This window comes from Athalia rosae, chromosome 2 (assembly GCF_917208135.1).
Source record: "Athalia rosae chromosome 2, iyAthRosa1.1, whole genome shotgun sequence".
NCBI lineage: Eukaryota > Metazoa > Arthropoda > Insecta > Hymenoptera > Athaliidae > Athalia > Athalia rosae.
The window spans coordinates 16341860-16356256 of NC_064027.1; the positions used below are offsets into that span (position 1 = coordinate 16341860).

At 37.0% G+C, this 14397-nt stretch overlaps 2 protein-coding genes across 18 annotated transcripts in view; one reads left to right on the plus strand and one right to left on the minus strand.

Annotated features, from left to right (window-relative positions):
* LOC105692063 (cytospin-A) overlaps positions 1-11039 on the plus strand; it is a 71570-nt gene extending 60531 nt beyond the window's left edge. For 11 of the 17 annotated variants that reach the window (XM_020855912.2, XM_020855908.2, XM_048649243.1 and 8 more), the window contains 9 exons: positions 149-505; positions 886-1098; positions 1230-2121; positions 2692-5451; positions 6326-6517; positions 6872-6892; positions 7038-7211; positions 8501-8883; positions 9131-11039. In XM_020855912.2, the coding sequence (XP_020711571.2) occupies positions 149-505; positions 886-1098; positions 1230-2121; positions 2692-5451; positions 6326-6517; positions 6872-6892; positions 7038-7211; positions 8501-8883; positions 9131-9220 (5082 nt within the window). In that variant the 3' untranslated portion in view covers positions 9221-11039. Of the gene's footprint in view, positions 1-148; positions 506-885; positions 1099-1229; positions 2122-2691; positions 5452-6325; positions 6518-6871; positions 6893-7037; positions 7212-7767; positions 8884-9130 lie in introns of those variants that run through there. The other 6 variants (XM_020855905.2, XR_007276765.1, XR_007276766.1 and 3 more) reach the window with 6 other exon arrangements.
* Positions 11040-11237: 198 nt separating this feature from the next.
* On the minus strand, positions 11238-13187 carry LOC105692064 (histone deacetylase 3). The gene has a single exon (XM_012410996.3). It carries the CDS (start codon positions 12925-12927, stop codon positions 11626-11628), a length of 1302 nt encoding a protein of 433 aa, XP_012266419.1. The 5' UTR covers positions 12928-13187; the 3' UTR covers positions 11238-11625.
* Between the last annotated feature and the right edge of the window lie 1210 nt (positions 13188-14397).

Below are 14397 nucleotides of genomic sequence, written 5' to 3' on the forward strand. Positions count from 1 at the left end.
TTCAATGGGACCCTAAAATCCCATAGCTGTCTTTGGTATTTAATTTTTTTCTTGTATTAATCTTTCATGCCACCCATATTGTTCAAAAATGATCAGCAAAGCAATTGATGATTCAATATTAATGGTATCTTGAAATTTATTGTTACAGGAGCAGCATAGTTCGGAGATAAATAGGCTGACAGAAGAAAACTCCAATCTCCGAGCACGTTTAAGAGACGTGACACATTCTCCATTATCAGATTCTGAAAAGCAGCAAATTTTATTGGACGCTTCAAGACTGCATAATTCAGCTCCAGCATCCATTGCTATCACCCAAGAAGATGGCTCTCCAGCTGTTGCCACGGAAAACACATGTTCAACACCTGATTGGGACAAACATAGTTCCAGTTCAATGTCTGAAGTATCTGTCGCTTGTTTACAGGATAGAATCCTACAAATGGAAGAAACACATTATAGTACAAACGAAGAATTACAAGCCACAATCCAGGAACTTAGTGACTTACAGGTATAGTGTAATACAAAACAAATAGCAATTTCATAAATGGGTGCAATACTGGAACCTAATCTAAATAACGCTTATTTGTTTAGTTATTGTTTTGTAAATACATGTCGCGAATACCGTGTCTTAATATACTCTGCTACCTGCTGGTTGTAGATTCTTGAGCATAGGTTTTCATTCAAGTTTTTTTAAACGGTGTATAAGTGGTCTGTGCTCATTCAAAACTGCTGTACATCCTATGTTATAAGCAAAGATTAGCTTGGGTTATTTTATCGAAACGCACTCGTCTAACTTAATTGTGAATTGAAATTAAGTTTTCAGGAAATTTTATATTAAACCCAGACTTCCTTAACCTGCTAACGAGAATGATTTGTTTTTATTTTTAGGCTCAATTGTCGGAGCTCCAATCTGATAACGAAAGATTAACCGAAGAAAAAGGTGTCCTTCTGGAATCTCTTTGCAGGCAAACAGAAAAATTAGAGGATTCAAGGTCCAAAGTAGACACATTGCAGGGGTTACTATTACGGGAGGAACAACCGGAGGAAACGCCTCATGGCTACAATACAGAGCGAGAGCAAAAGCTTGTTGATTTGCTAAAGGTGCGTTGAATTTTCATCATTACAAATTTGTTGCAATAACCGATGTCAATAAAATATGACGTATCTGGTAAGCAGCACCGTTTTATTGACAAAATTATAGTGTCTAATGAGCTACCGTTCTCTATTGACAGAGTGCCCAAGAGGAGCGGGAATCGCTTCTACAAAAGCTAGAGGAACTCACCTCAGAATTGAAAAGTCTTAGATCTACGGCTGAAGCATCTACCACAGAGACTGAACGGCTCACAAAACGTGTTCATTTATTAGAATCTACCGTAGATGCAACAAATGCAGAGCGTAAACAACTAGATGCTGAACTCGTTGAAGCAAGGCAGGAAGGCTCAAGTCGCACCATCGAAATAAGCAGGCTAGCAACGTTGTTAGAAAATGCCAGAGCCAAAATTGAAGAGTTAGAACAGACGAGACAACTAGAAAGTAAGAGTGAAGCTGATGAATTGCTAGATGCTGCGAGGCGAGAGAAAGATACGCTTGAAACACAGGCTGCTGCCTTACAGGAACAGTTGGCTAGATCACATTGTGATCACGATAGATTAAAAGATCAATACTCACAACTCCAGGAAGAGTGTAAAGTCATTCGTAATAATGCCAAATCAGCAATCAGTGATTTAGAATATCAGCTATCGCAATTGAAAGAAGAGCGAAATTCTCTGAGTACGGAACTACAATTGGTCAGAGATACTTTGGCCGAACTGCAAGCTCAGTGTCAGCGGCATTTAGAAGACAAACGCGAATTGAAAGCAGCTTTGAGTGAATCACAACGCCGGGCAAACGATGTTGAGTCTACGAAAGCTGATTTAGAATCTGCTTTGGAAGATGAAAAACGGCTGAGGCAAGAAGAAAGTACAGAGTGGGAACAATTTCAGACCGACTTGTTGATGACCGTTCGTGTTGCCAACGATTTCAAAACAGAAGCTCAAAGTGAACTTGAAAGAGTTGTAATGGAGAACAAGACTCAGAGAGATAAGCTCCGAGCTCTAGAAGCGCAGCTGGATAAACTAAATAAGGGTAAGTTTTCATTTATTATAAGCATTAACATAATGTCGATGCAGTCGTAAAACATATTTGTAGGGTTATATTCCAAAATAGATCGACACTGGTTTTTTGAAAACCAAGTCTCAAAAAAAAGTAGGTACCCATGAGTATCATCCATAGCACTTATGATTTTTGAAATAACAGTGTTCGAAGTAGAGCATGTTGTAAGTTATCAAGAAAATTTATGAACCTTGTTCTGTAAATGTTCATAACACACTTAAACCACGAAAGCATCATTATTTTATTCAGATGCATGCGCAGTTATGTTAATTTTACATCTTGTCATTCGAATATACTACTGAAACTCAATTTTGCTCTCATCATAAACTGACTAATGAATGCAATTCGCCATATCAAGTTAGACGGAGTCAAGTGTTTTGTGTCTTTTTATTCAACCATGTTTCGATTCAGATAGCAAGTATTCACAAAGGAATTTCAAAACGCCAAAATCCAACGAACAATAAGTGGTTACATCCTCGCCCAAGCCCTTTCGAAATTTGTTCTTGCTTTTATGTTGTAACAAAAAATTATACCATGAACTAGGGCTTTCCACTGACCACACTGGGAGGGCAACGGTTGATCAGGTAGCCACTGAGACACTAACGGCACCAGATGCCTTGTTTGAAAGAAGTGCCATTAGTGCTTTGCTGAAACGTGGCCGTACTTTGCCAAAAGTACGTCCAGAAATAAGAAAGGCCATTTCTGAATCAAATATTAATGAACTGAATATGCAAGAAAATGCTACACAAACAAACAATCCAATTAGGAAAACTTATCCTGGTATATCCATGCCAAAAGCAGATATTGAGGATCTCCTTGATCGGGAATACTTGTACTCGCGACCACAGATATCCAATGTAGTGTCACCGTTGAAAGATGAGGAAAAAGATGAGTTACGTCAACTTAAACAAGAATTGTTGAGAGAACCCATGTATGTGAACAGCGAACTAAAATCTGATCATGAGACGGAAATTTCTCTACAAGAAGACAAAGGCCCTTTGAAAGCAGATTATCCGAAATTGTACAAACTATCTATGTCATCAAAATTGAAAGAAAATCCTGTTCTGAAAGAAATCACAGCAATTCAGAGCTCCCAAGGCGATTCATATGGGATCAATATTTCAAACAGCCAATTTTATGTCCCAAAAAATTACGTTTTCTCTGATACAGAATGTGCAATGGATGATTTGATGTTCGAAGTTGATCCAGAAATGATCAATCTATTGAGAAAAAGCAAGTGTGATGTAGACACACAATCTCAAGGAAAGTCGTATAATTCGGCAATGAAAACTGACCTGGGTGGCACTTTGTTATTAGATGCAACAAGTTACAAACATACTGTAAACAATTCTCTGGATCAAGATAATTGTAAGAAACCTGGTGTGTATGACCTTGAAACAAGTCTGATGAACCTACCAAGTACCAAAATAGTGGCAAATTCTGCTGGAATTACACAAGTGGAAGACAAACCGCAAATACACAACCATCACGTAGATAATCATGTGACCCAACCACACAACTCCGGTCCAAACAAAACAATGAATCATTCACCTGAGGTTGATTGCAATTCTCTAAATGACACAAATTCATTGCAAATGATGGTTAATTTGGATCCTAGCAGCCATGCTTTGAAACCCCAGATAGACCAGAATCCAGAACGACATACTTCACTCATTTCAACAAAAGAAAAAGAAAAGTTAGAAACTTATAATTCAAGAGAAAACAATGTGTCCATGTCAGAAAAAGAAATCCAACCTATTAGTAAAATAGTCGATTCTGTAATTGATGATCTAACATACCGATCAATTCCAAGAAGTTCGAAGCGCAAGTTGTACGGAAAAAAAATTTCATCCTCTGCTGAGGATATTAATAAAGTTCGTTTGACCGAAAAGATTTATGAAAGTTTATCGGATTTTTATAGCGGTTATAACAGTGAAAATGAAATTAGAGCCGATGCTGAAACCGAGCATGATGAAAGAAATTCGAGTGCAGCATTTGAAGATACAGAAAAATCAAAATTGAATACTAACGTACCAGTTGTGATGGAATCAACCAGTGCTACAGCCCCTGATGAAAATGATTCGATGAGCCCTTTGTACGACAATGTGCGATACGTTAGCAATGTAGCTGCAAAAAACATATCAATTGAAAACCCAAACCCTGATTTAATAATCGCTCCAAGAATTTATACACTGAAAAGTCGGTATGACAAAGTCATCCCCAAAGATCCGATTCCTTCACCGAGGCAAAATTTATCCGGAATATCTGATGATGTAACTCTTCGAACAAAGGGAGTAGTGAACAAACAAAATCGGCCCCATACTTTCGTGAATTTTCCAACTGTGAAAACTGATAAACATGGTACTACAAGGCAAAGTAGCTTAGGATTGCATCCAGTTTTGGAGGCTGATGAAAGCTCCAGATCCTCAGCAAAGAATAAAACTTTAATCAACACCATGCTAGCAAGGGACAAAAGTTCATACCAAGAAAACATGATTCTGCGCTCTCGCCAAAGACGCATGGAATCACAAAACGATAATCATAAACAAACCAACGTTGATGATCAGCCATTGAAGGATGTAATAAAGGAGTCACCGTCTTCCATTTCTGAGAACCTTAATAGAATACCATCTGCAGTTTCTTCCACCAGATTCAAGTTATCAAAGTCTGATCCATCAAATGAGAACTTACTACCCAAGAATAGTGACCTTCCTGACATCGGCAAAACTCAATCAACATTAATCAACGCTAGATTCTACGACCTTCCAGAAGGAGTTTATGGCAAAATCATTACCAGTCCCAAATCTGTTTCCGAAGTTCAACAAAAATATGAAAACTTAGCAAAACAGAGTCAAGTTTCTGTTGGCACAGCAAAAAGCATCGATAACAGTAGTAAAAATAAGTTGACTACACCTATTGTCAAAGTGGATCAAAACCGTATTGTCGACAAACAATCTAAAACTGCTGATAGTTCAAATCGAAATTGGACGAAGAGTAATAATGGGTATATGAAAAGTGAAGAAAATTTTGAAACGATACCAAAGTTGCCAGTCTCTCCTCCTCCGATAAAATCAACAGATGTTATCGATACAAGTTTTGCCTGGGAGAGCGATATTGAAAGAATTTCCATTCCACCATCAGCAAAAGTTACTCCAAGTGGGTCAGAGTTCCAACATTCGTCCACATTATTAGCACATAGTAAATGTGGAACTATTGTCGAAGAGCCTGAAGTAGAACTTAGAGCTAAACGTAGTCCACCAGTGGTACATATTCGTCCTTGGATTTCAGCAATTGCGTTTAACCGTAAGTCCCAAAACCAAGCTTATTACTGTGGCTTGCGTAGCGGGACCATCACATATTCTCACGTAGATCTTCGCACCTTCCCATGTCTGCTAGAAGGAGATCTCTTGCGTGATGTTTTTATACCCTACCCTGTATCAAGGATCATCGGATTTTGGGTTACACCTGGGGAATCATATATGCTTCTTCTAGGCAATATATTTTGTCCGTTATTATAAATTATTGGCAATTTTATGATTGAGTAAAGCTTACCCATAATTTGACTATGTAACATCAGAAGTGTGCAGAAGCTTATTGGTTCGTTTTATTAATTTCTTTGCGTTTTAGGTATGTATTTTTGGGGTATGTGTATCATGTCATGAAGCAGAATGTATAAACACCTTCATTTTGCTACAAAATTACTGCATAATTTGTTCGTATACTTTGTCTTTAGGATTCCGTTGATTTATGTTTTGTCAAGTCGTCTGCTTAATTCATGTGGGACAATACTGTCTGATGCTTCAAACATCTAATTGTTATGTTGTTTTTTCTTCATACTTATGGTTCTATTCCAATTATGTTTGAGTGGTTATTGACAACATATAGCTTATCTGTGATGTTCTGATCGCAAAAGAACATCGATATTAAATAATGTTTCGGTAAATTTGCCTTCAAAGCTATATGATAAATCCTTGAGCGACCAAAACAGGTAGTCTGGTTTTGAAAAATTTACAATGATTATGGCATCAAGTTAGGCTTATTTGTACTTGCTAAGTGGCCAGTGACGCTAATTTTTTGCATAACCTGGTATAATCATTTCGTGTTTGTTGACTTTATGCTTATTACCTAGTTTTAAAATTATCGAATGTTAGAAGTATCAACTATTATTTGCTTCCAGCTAATCAGAAAGCCATGCCTCCACCACCAAGACCACCTACCACTCCAACTGATACACAACAAAGTGTGTTGACCAGTGTAACACAAGAAATGGCTGCTCGCCGTAAAGCTAATATTTCAAGACAAGATTCTAGGCTCAGTGTAAAGTGTCTCATTGAGAGCATCGAAAATGCTACCAAACAAGCAAAGGCTGGTAAGTCATTTCCAGCATTTTTAAATGGCTTACGAGAACAAACTATTGTTCAGTTTCATACTTCGCATTTCAAATCACAATGAATTTCATTGTTCATTCAATTGCATTGTGAAATTAACAACAGTTACCAGTAGTTCTGAAATAATTTAAATGGGCAAGTAAAAAGAACGTACAATAATTCATATTTTTTTTAAATGAAGCCAATTGTTGATAAATTTGTATTCAAAAAAGCAGTTGATTCCCTGATACATAAATTAGATATTCCTTAATTTTCATTTTCGTTTTGAATGCTTGAATTACCCATAAATCAATTAATCTATTGATGAATAACACATTACATAAATGTTTCTATAGCTGGGCTTGCCGACAATAGTGGTGAGTATTATTTTTGTGAAACAAATATAAGTCAGGGTTTCAGAAAACGTTTTAACAACGTCCCAGCTGAATGAAAAAAAAAAGGGAAAGAACCCTTGAGTATTATTATTATGTAAACCGTTTCACTTTACTTGTACCAATTTAGGACCTGGAAGCCGTAGCAGTTCTACGTCGTCCTTAAATTCAATAGGGACGAACGAAGTTATCTCACTAAAAGCTCCACTCCGTGATCAACAACAAACAAATAATCTAATTTGTCCTGTGAATACCACAAATAACAACAAGACCCAACCGACGAATGCAAGAAAAGTTCTTTCAGGTAATTTACCTAAAGCACCTAAATATTGATTTTGCTTTGAACAAATTCTTCCTCTATCTGTGTACATTATCACAACCGAAGTAAAACAATGTCTTTATTCAAATACCGTGAGTGAGAGGCATTGTCAGGGCATCGGTTCCTTGGTTTTAGTATTTCCATCATTCATTGAACTCATGCTTCTTTCACCTTGGTAGTCTACTGTATGTCGGTTTATGCATCAGGATCGATACTCCGGCATGGTTCAAATTGATTTATCATCTATATTAAAATAGTATCAATGAATCATTTTAAGATGTCAAATGTGGGAAGGACTGAGAGATTGGGGTGTTTTAAATCTATTTTAACAAAGTTTTTATTTTTATTGATTGATGAATAGAATATTATGTTAGCACGTATGTAACGGTGTTACGGTAACACGTTACAGTAACGTATGTGTAACAATGGAAATGTATTAAATTTATCAAATCAGAGCCAGTATGCTTTTCTTTCTCCCTATTGCACTAACAGCTTATTGAATATTTTCTGGTATTATTTTATCACTAATTTCTTATTTCAGCTCATGAGCACTTACTGTAGTTGCATGCTCTTCTAATCTGCACAACAATAAAATGGTTTTTCTTCTATACACACCTATGAATATAAATGTACATAATACATGTATGTATAAATGTATATAAATTTTATCTTAATAACTTGATGAATTTGCATGACGCACAAGGTAAGGATTTTAAATCGAGAGACATCTTATTATTATGGAATCATTCTTATGTTTGTTGGGATTTACCTCACTTATTCAGCTCGGCCAGTTCTTTCTTTATTGCATGCAGACAATCACAGCAGATTGCTGCCACATAATGGCTAACCTTGTCAATAAAATTCTTTATCATTGGCGCTATTAAATATTTGAGAAGCATGCTAATTTCACTGTTTGGCGTAGTCTTTCTGCTTCAGTTATGAAGGGCTTGCACTTTCAACGCTGATATCTGTAAGTACCTTGATGGAAAATTGAATAACAGCTAATAATTATTCATCATTTGACCCTCTAGCAGAACTAGTTTTCGTTTCTTATATCTAGTTCTGACTGTATCTGAGCAGAGTCAGTTGAAAGTACAGTACTTTAATGCCGTGATTATTGGTGGACCTAATCCATTTGAAGTAATAAAAATCCCCTGCGTGAGATCAATGATGTTTTAACTAACTCTGACCAGAAATTATTTGTTTCACATTAATTATGTGTATGGACTTGGAAAAATTCTGATAAAAATTACTTTTTTTATCTTTACAAACAGAGACAAAATCAGTACCAGTTGTGCTCAGTCCTGGAGAGCTGCTAGATTCAGCAGCTCTAAACGCTAAAGCAATCGATTTTGTTAGACGTAACAGCGTCACAGACTTAAGTGAGCGTAAAGATCCACTATGTGGACTGGTGAAAAATGGAGGCTCTAAGAGGAATGCACTTTTGAAGTGGTGTCAGAATAAGACCGTCGGTTACCGCAACATCGATATCACAAATTTTAGCAGCTCGTGGAATGATGGACTGGCCCTATGCGCTATACTACATTCGTACCTACCTGACAGGGTTCCTTATGATTCCCTTTCGCCAAATGAAAAAAGACGAAATTTCTCTATTGCATTTTCTGCTGCTGAAAGTGTTGGAATACCCACGACTCTGGTAAGTTAGATATTTATCCTGATGCTTACTAATAAACTCACGCATTCTATTAAAAAGATTAAAACCGTTGTATGCATAATTTTATTTTTGGCTTTGAAACAATTTGTCTCAATTTAAAGTTTTCAGTAATGTTGCATGTACTTCTCTCAATTATTAAGCTGCGTAAAGGATGACACTCGTGATAATTTCTTACAATTACCGTAAAGATAGAATTGCTTTCACTAAAGAAATTCGATTTTCCTTACAGAATATTGGAGATATGTGTCAACTGGAGCGACCTGACTGGCAACAGGTGATGTCGTATGTAACCAGTATTTACAAGCACTTTGAGACGTAAAAAAGTGAGAAAAAACCACTTCATCCTAAGAATGCGTTGTATTCAGTCCAAAACATTCTGGATCTTTGGATCTAGGTACACTGTGTAGCATGTAACCACTATTTGGTAACCGTGCAAATCAAATCATAAATACGAACAAGAAGAAGATAGGACCATCAGTGTTATGCGGCAGTGACTACCGGCAGGCTACATGCAAGCATCTAGTCAACTCAACCCAAGAGTGTCGATTACAGAGGGAGTGCCACGTCGCTGGGAAAATTAGATCAAAAAATATTCAGTTGATGTTTGTGCAAATACACTTTATCTATTTGTTTTTTCTCCCCCAAACACTTGACGTTACTTTATAGTCGTTGAAACAATTTTGTTTCAATTTTTGGATTTTTGTGACAAAAGGCATGTTCTTCGAAAGTAAATGACCTGCAAAATGTTGGTTCATGAACCAAGGATTGAAATAATCTCTTCTAATAATATTGTTTGAGTCTAACGCTTCTTCGTTATGCTCTTAGGTCAAACCTATCTGCCGTTTTAGAAAAATGCGTTTACTTTTTTTTTTTTTAATTGTTCATCACTTGTATATATACATAAGCTACGTTTCACCTGTGTGATACTTTCTTTAATGATACGAAGTTTGATCGGGTATTTGTTACTTTCGTTTGGAATCGGACAGTTCTTCTACTTTGAAGCAAATTTTAGGATGAAGACTGGTTATGTTTCTTGATTCTGTAATGTTATTTGAAAATACCATGTTTTGTCCTTTTTATTTCAATTACTTTTATGCATTTTTGAAAATGTTAATTATAATTCTGTTACGAATTTTCATGCATTACATCAAGTAAATAGATTTTATGATCGGTTTCAATGATGACAAACAGAGTGAAATAGATATTAGCATGATTTAGAGGTGCGTCATCGATGCAAGCACATTCTTGCCCGAGGAATTGAAAGATCTAACTAAAAGGATGAAAAAAATGAATATCGAATTGACGTATCCAGTCTTCTGTACGAAAATGGACCTGTAAGACCATTTGGTTGTTCTATTTTAAACTTGTTTGTATCCTGTTGCATAACAGTTATTATGTCGCATTAGATAGTCAGTATATCTTAGAGCCGAATGAAACTATGAAGATGATGTACTGCACCAGAGAGTCGATTATTTAATGAAAGCAACATAATTAAAGGGAGCCCTTCCTTGTGGAAGGTATCGCTCCTACATGAGACTGAGAACATAACGATATAAATATATATAACATTACTGTATTATAATGGATCCTCACACTGATCATTACCTACTATAATTAATATGTGTATAAAAAAAATATGTCCACGTTGTCGCTTTTTGCCTACTTTTATATAATGATAATACGAAATTAAAAGCAGGTTTGCAAATATTTTTAATATTTTTGAACTAAACGAATTTCAAACAAATAACCTCGAGTGCTTGTGTGCAAGTTTGCGTATGTATATCTTGTGTTTCATGTCATGTTGAGTATTTTTCTATCTTCCACTGTTAACTTAGAATAAATTATATCATAATACCACTAATTATTTTCAGAGGATACTTACTATACATTGCAACCCTGTCATTTGTGTAAAGTCTTTTGTATATGAATTATCCTAAGTTAATATACCTAATTTATTGTAATTCACTTAGTTTGACAATGTCAAGCGGCGTGTCTAAATAGCAAGCTCATTTCGATTTCATAGGACTACATGAATAACTTGATTAGAAAATGCTAAGTTCTCTGTGATATAGCAACATAGCCCCTAAACAGAGAGAATTATATCGACAATACAAAATAATAAAAATGAGTAATAATTATGAGGACGTGAACTGCATTTTATTTTACCATGTTTAACACTACATAGGTAGACATTTCAGTACGTCCTCAAGATGAAGATGTATTTTCCGTGGTTATCACTTGTTGCATCAGGCTGCATTTATCCTGTTCAATTTGAAGACTACTCTACTTTTCTGCAAAAGAGGGAACTAACGGTAATAAAAAAAACTGCCAACAGATAGTATGTACAGATTGTAAATGATTCATTCATCGTTATGATTAAGCGCAGGCTTTACAATGGTTCAGATATTTCCAGGTCTTCAATTTTTCAAGTTCATTCGTTTCGAGCAATGACTACAATTTGATATGCTAAGGAGGATTTCATACAATGTGCATTACTTAGAATCATCTTTGTAGTTCTTACAAAAGTTTTGTAATTAGATTAAAACTATTTTTACTGATCAGTTCTATCAAGTCTATGTAAAAAAAAACTGCCTGCTAATGTACTAAAGCTAAGTACAATTCAATTATATGTACATCGTGAAAATTTTCTCACAGATAGCATAATAAGTAAACTTATTGTATACTTAAAATCTACTATTTACAGTTTCTTGACAAATGCTTTGATCATGTTTCTGTCACGTCAGGTTTATCCTGATCTTTATCACCACTGTAATACTCATTTGCAGCTTCAACCTGCTTATCCAGATCTTGGTGATTTTGCCTCGAATCTGGGTCAGGTTCAGGTTGCCTTTCCTCTTCTGGAGGTAGTGCATCGCATGGGACATCCTGCATCTGTACACTAGGCGAGTGTTGGACCATTTTCAGATTATCGTAGACATGCCTAGTTATTGCCTCTAAATACTGTTTGCTATTAGCATTATCCTGTCTAGTAACCACCTCTGGATGAAGAGTAAAATCTGGCGCAAAGTATTCCAAGTATTCGGTGTAAGGCAGTTCGTTGCTTATTTGTTCATCGACGAGCAGTGAAGTTTCATATGTCCAACAACGTGCGACGTTTCGCAGGGTATATCCACCTCCACCAACAGTCAACAAAGGCACGTTTAGGTCACGTACAAATTTAACACATTCGCCATGTCCTTTAGTGCTCAAGCTGAAGCACCCAAGTCGGTCGTTGGCTAATGAATCTGCGCCACATTGCAGAACTATGGCAGTTGGCTGAAAAAACTCCATAACATTGGATATAACTGGCTTGAAAACTTGGACGTAACTTGTGTCATCAATGCCCTCTTTTAGGGGAACATTGACGGAATAATATCTCCCACTTTCTGCTCCAATTTCGTACATGTCACCTGTACCAGGAAAGAAGTAATTACCATATTTATGGAATGAGACAGTCATTACTCTGTCAGTCAAATAAAATGCTTCTTGCACACCATCTCCATGGTGCACATCGATATCTATGTACAAAACTCTAGCATGATATTTGAGTAACTCTAGAATAGCTATAACGATATCATTGATATAGCAGAAACCAGAAGCTTCAAATTTCTTGGCATGATGTAGACCACCCGACCAATTTATAGCAATATCGCAACAGCTATTATTCAGTTTTATTGCTCCCTCTAACGACGCTCCTGTATACATGGAACAAAAGTCAAATAAACCCTCAAATACAGGGCAGTCATCGCCAACATTAAAGTGACTTAAATATTTAGTGTATCCCTGTAGGTTTTGGGGTGTAACTCGTTGCAAGAACTCAACGTACTCGTCGGAGTGGAATCTACACATGTCATGTGTGCTGGCACGATATGGTCTATAAATTTGCATTTTCTTGTGAAGCCCATAGTTCAAGACCAAACTATGAATCACTGATAGTCTATGAGGCTTCATGGGATGCCCAGGTCCGTAATGGAAATTCCCGACATCAGGACTATAGAAATATGACACTTTCTTGTTCCCACTCATGTCTTTAGGTTAAATCAATGTTCGAGAACGAAAACAGCATACGCAACTCATTGATCACGCTCCTTTTATAGCTAAATTACTACCTTAGCGGTGGTACACTTTAGGGAGAATCTTGTAAGTTATCCGATTTGTAAGTTTTAAGTGGCTTCTAGTTTTGAACAGTTTATTTTGAGTAATTTGTATAAACAGTACATACACCACGTCCGGCTTGGCACAACTACATACAACCCAGTGATACGCAACCATATCGTTGACGCTAAGGTGCAATTTCATGCTGACGCTTGACGCAGATTTTCAAGCGTCAAATGTAGTCACGAGGTATTATTTAGACAGAAGAGCAATCGAAATTATGAATGGATAATCGTCATCATCATTATGATCATCTGTGATCATAATCACAGATTTATTCCCAATTTTTCCCGTTTTTTCCAATTTTTTTCGGTTTTTTTACTCAATTTCTCAATTAGATCGTCTCTCCAAGGCCCTGGAGACGCATAATGGTATGCACCCAAAGTTACACCATCCCAGATTTATTCCCAGATTTTTTTGAATTTCTTCCGATTTTTTTCGAATTTTTTTCGATTTTCAAAAATATTTTTCATTTGTGCCGGCCCTGGGTGGGTGCGGGCCGCTGAAATTAATTGTACGGCACTATTTTTGGGCTCCGCCTCTTTTCTCTAAGCTCCGCCCATCGCGAGTACAGCTAGCGCCATGTGGCGGAATTTTTGTGAACTAAAATCCCAGGTTTCTTGCCCCTTGACGTCAGGCCATGTATTGCGGGTCAGAGATGTATTTCGTTGACTGAAGATTGTGTATTTCCTGTAATGCGGGTGCATCTATTATTAGGCGCTCGAAGAAAAAGTCAAAATTTTTGCGTTCTGGCCTCGGAGGAAAGTCAATACTTTTGCATTTTGGCCACGGAGACAAGTCAAAGCTTTTGCGTTTTGGCCTCGGAGGAAAGTCAATACTTTTCCATTTTCGCCTCGAAGGTAAGTCAAAACTTTCCGTTTTCGCCTCGGGGGTAAGTCAATACTTTTGCATTTTCGCCTCGAAGGTAAGTCAAAACTTTTGCGTTTTGGCCTCGGAGGTAAGTCAATACTTTTGCATTTTCGCCTCGAAGGTAAGTCAAAACTTTTGCGTTTTGGCCTCGGAGGTAAGTCAATACTTTTGCATTTTGGCCTCGGAGGAAAGTCAAAACTTTTCCGTCTTGCGCCTGATGATAGATGCACCCGCATTACAGGAAATACATCTCTGACCCGCAATACATGGCCTGACGTCAAGGGGCAAGAAACCTGGGATTTTAGTTCACGAAAATTCCGCCACATGGCGCTAGCTGTACTCGCGATGGGCGGAGCTTAGAGAAAAGAGGCGGAGCCCAAAAATAGTGCCGTACAATTAATTTCAGCGGCCCGCACCCACCCAGGGCCGGCGCAAATGAAAAATATTTTTGAAAATCCAAAAAAATTCGAA

What these genes read in the sequence shown, in the direction of transcription:
- LOC105692064 (XM_012410996.3), bottom strand. Translation starts at nt 12,927, where the DNA reads ATGAGTGGGAACAAGAAAGTGTCATATTTCTATAGTCCTGATGTCGGG.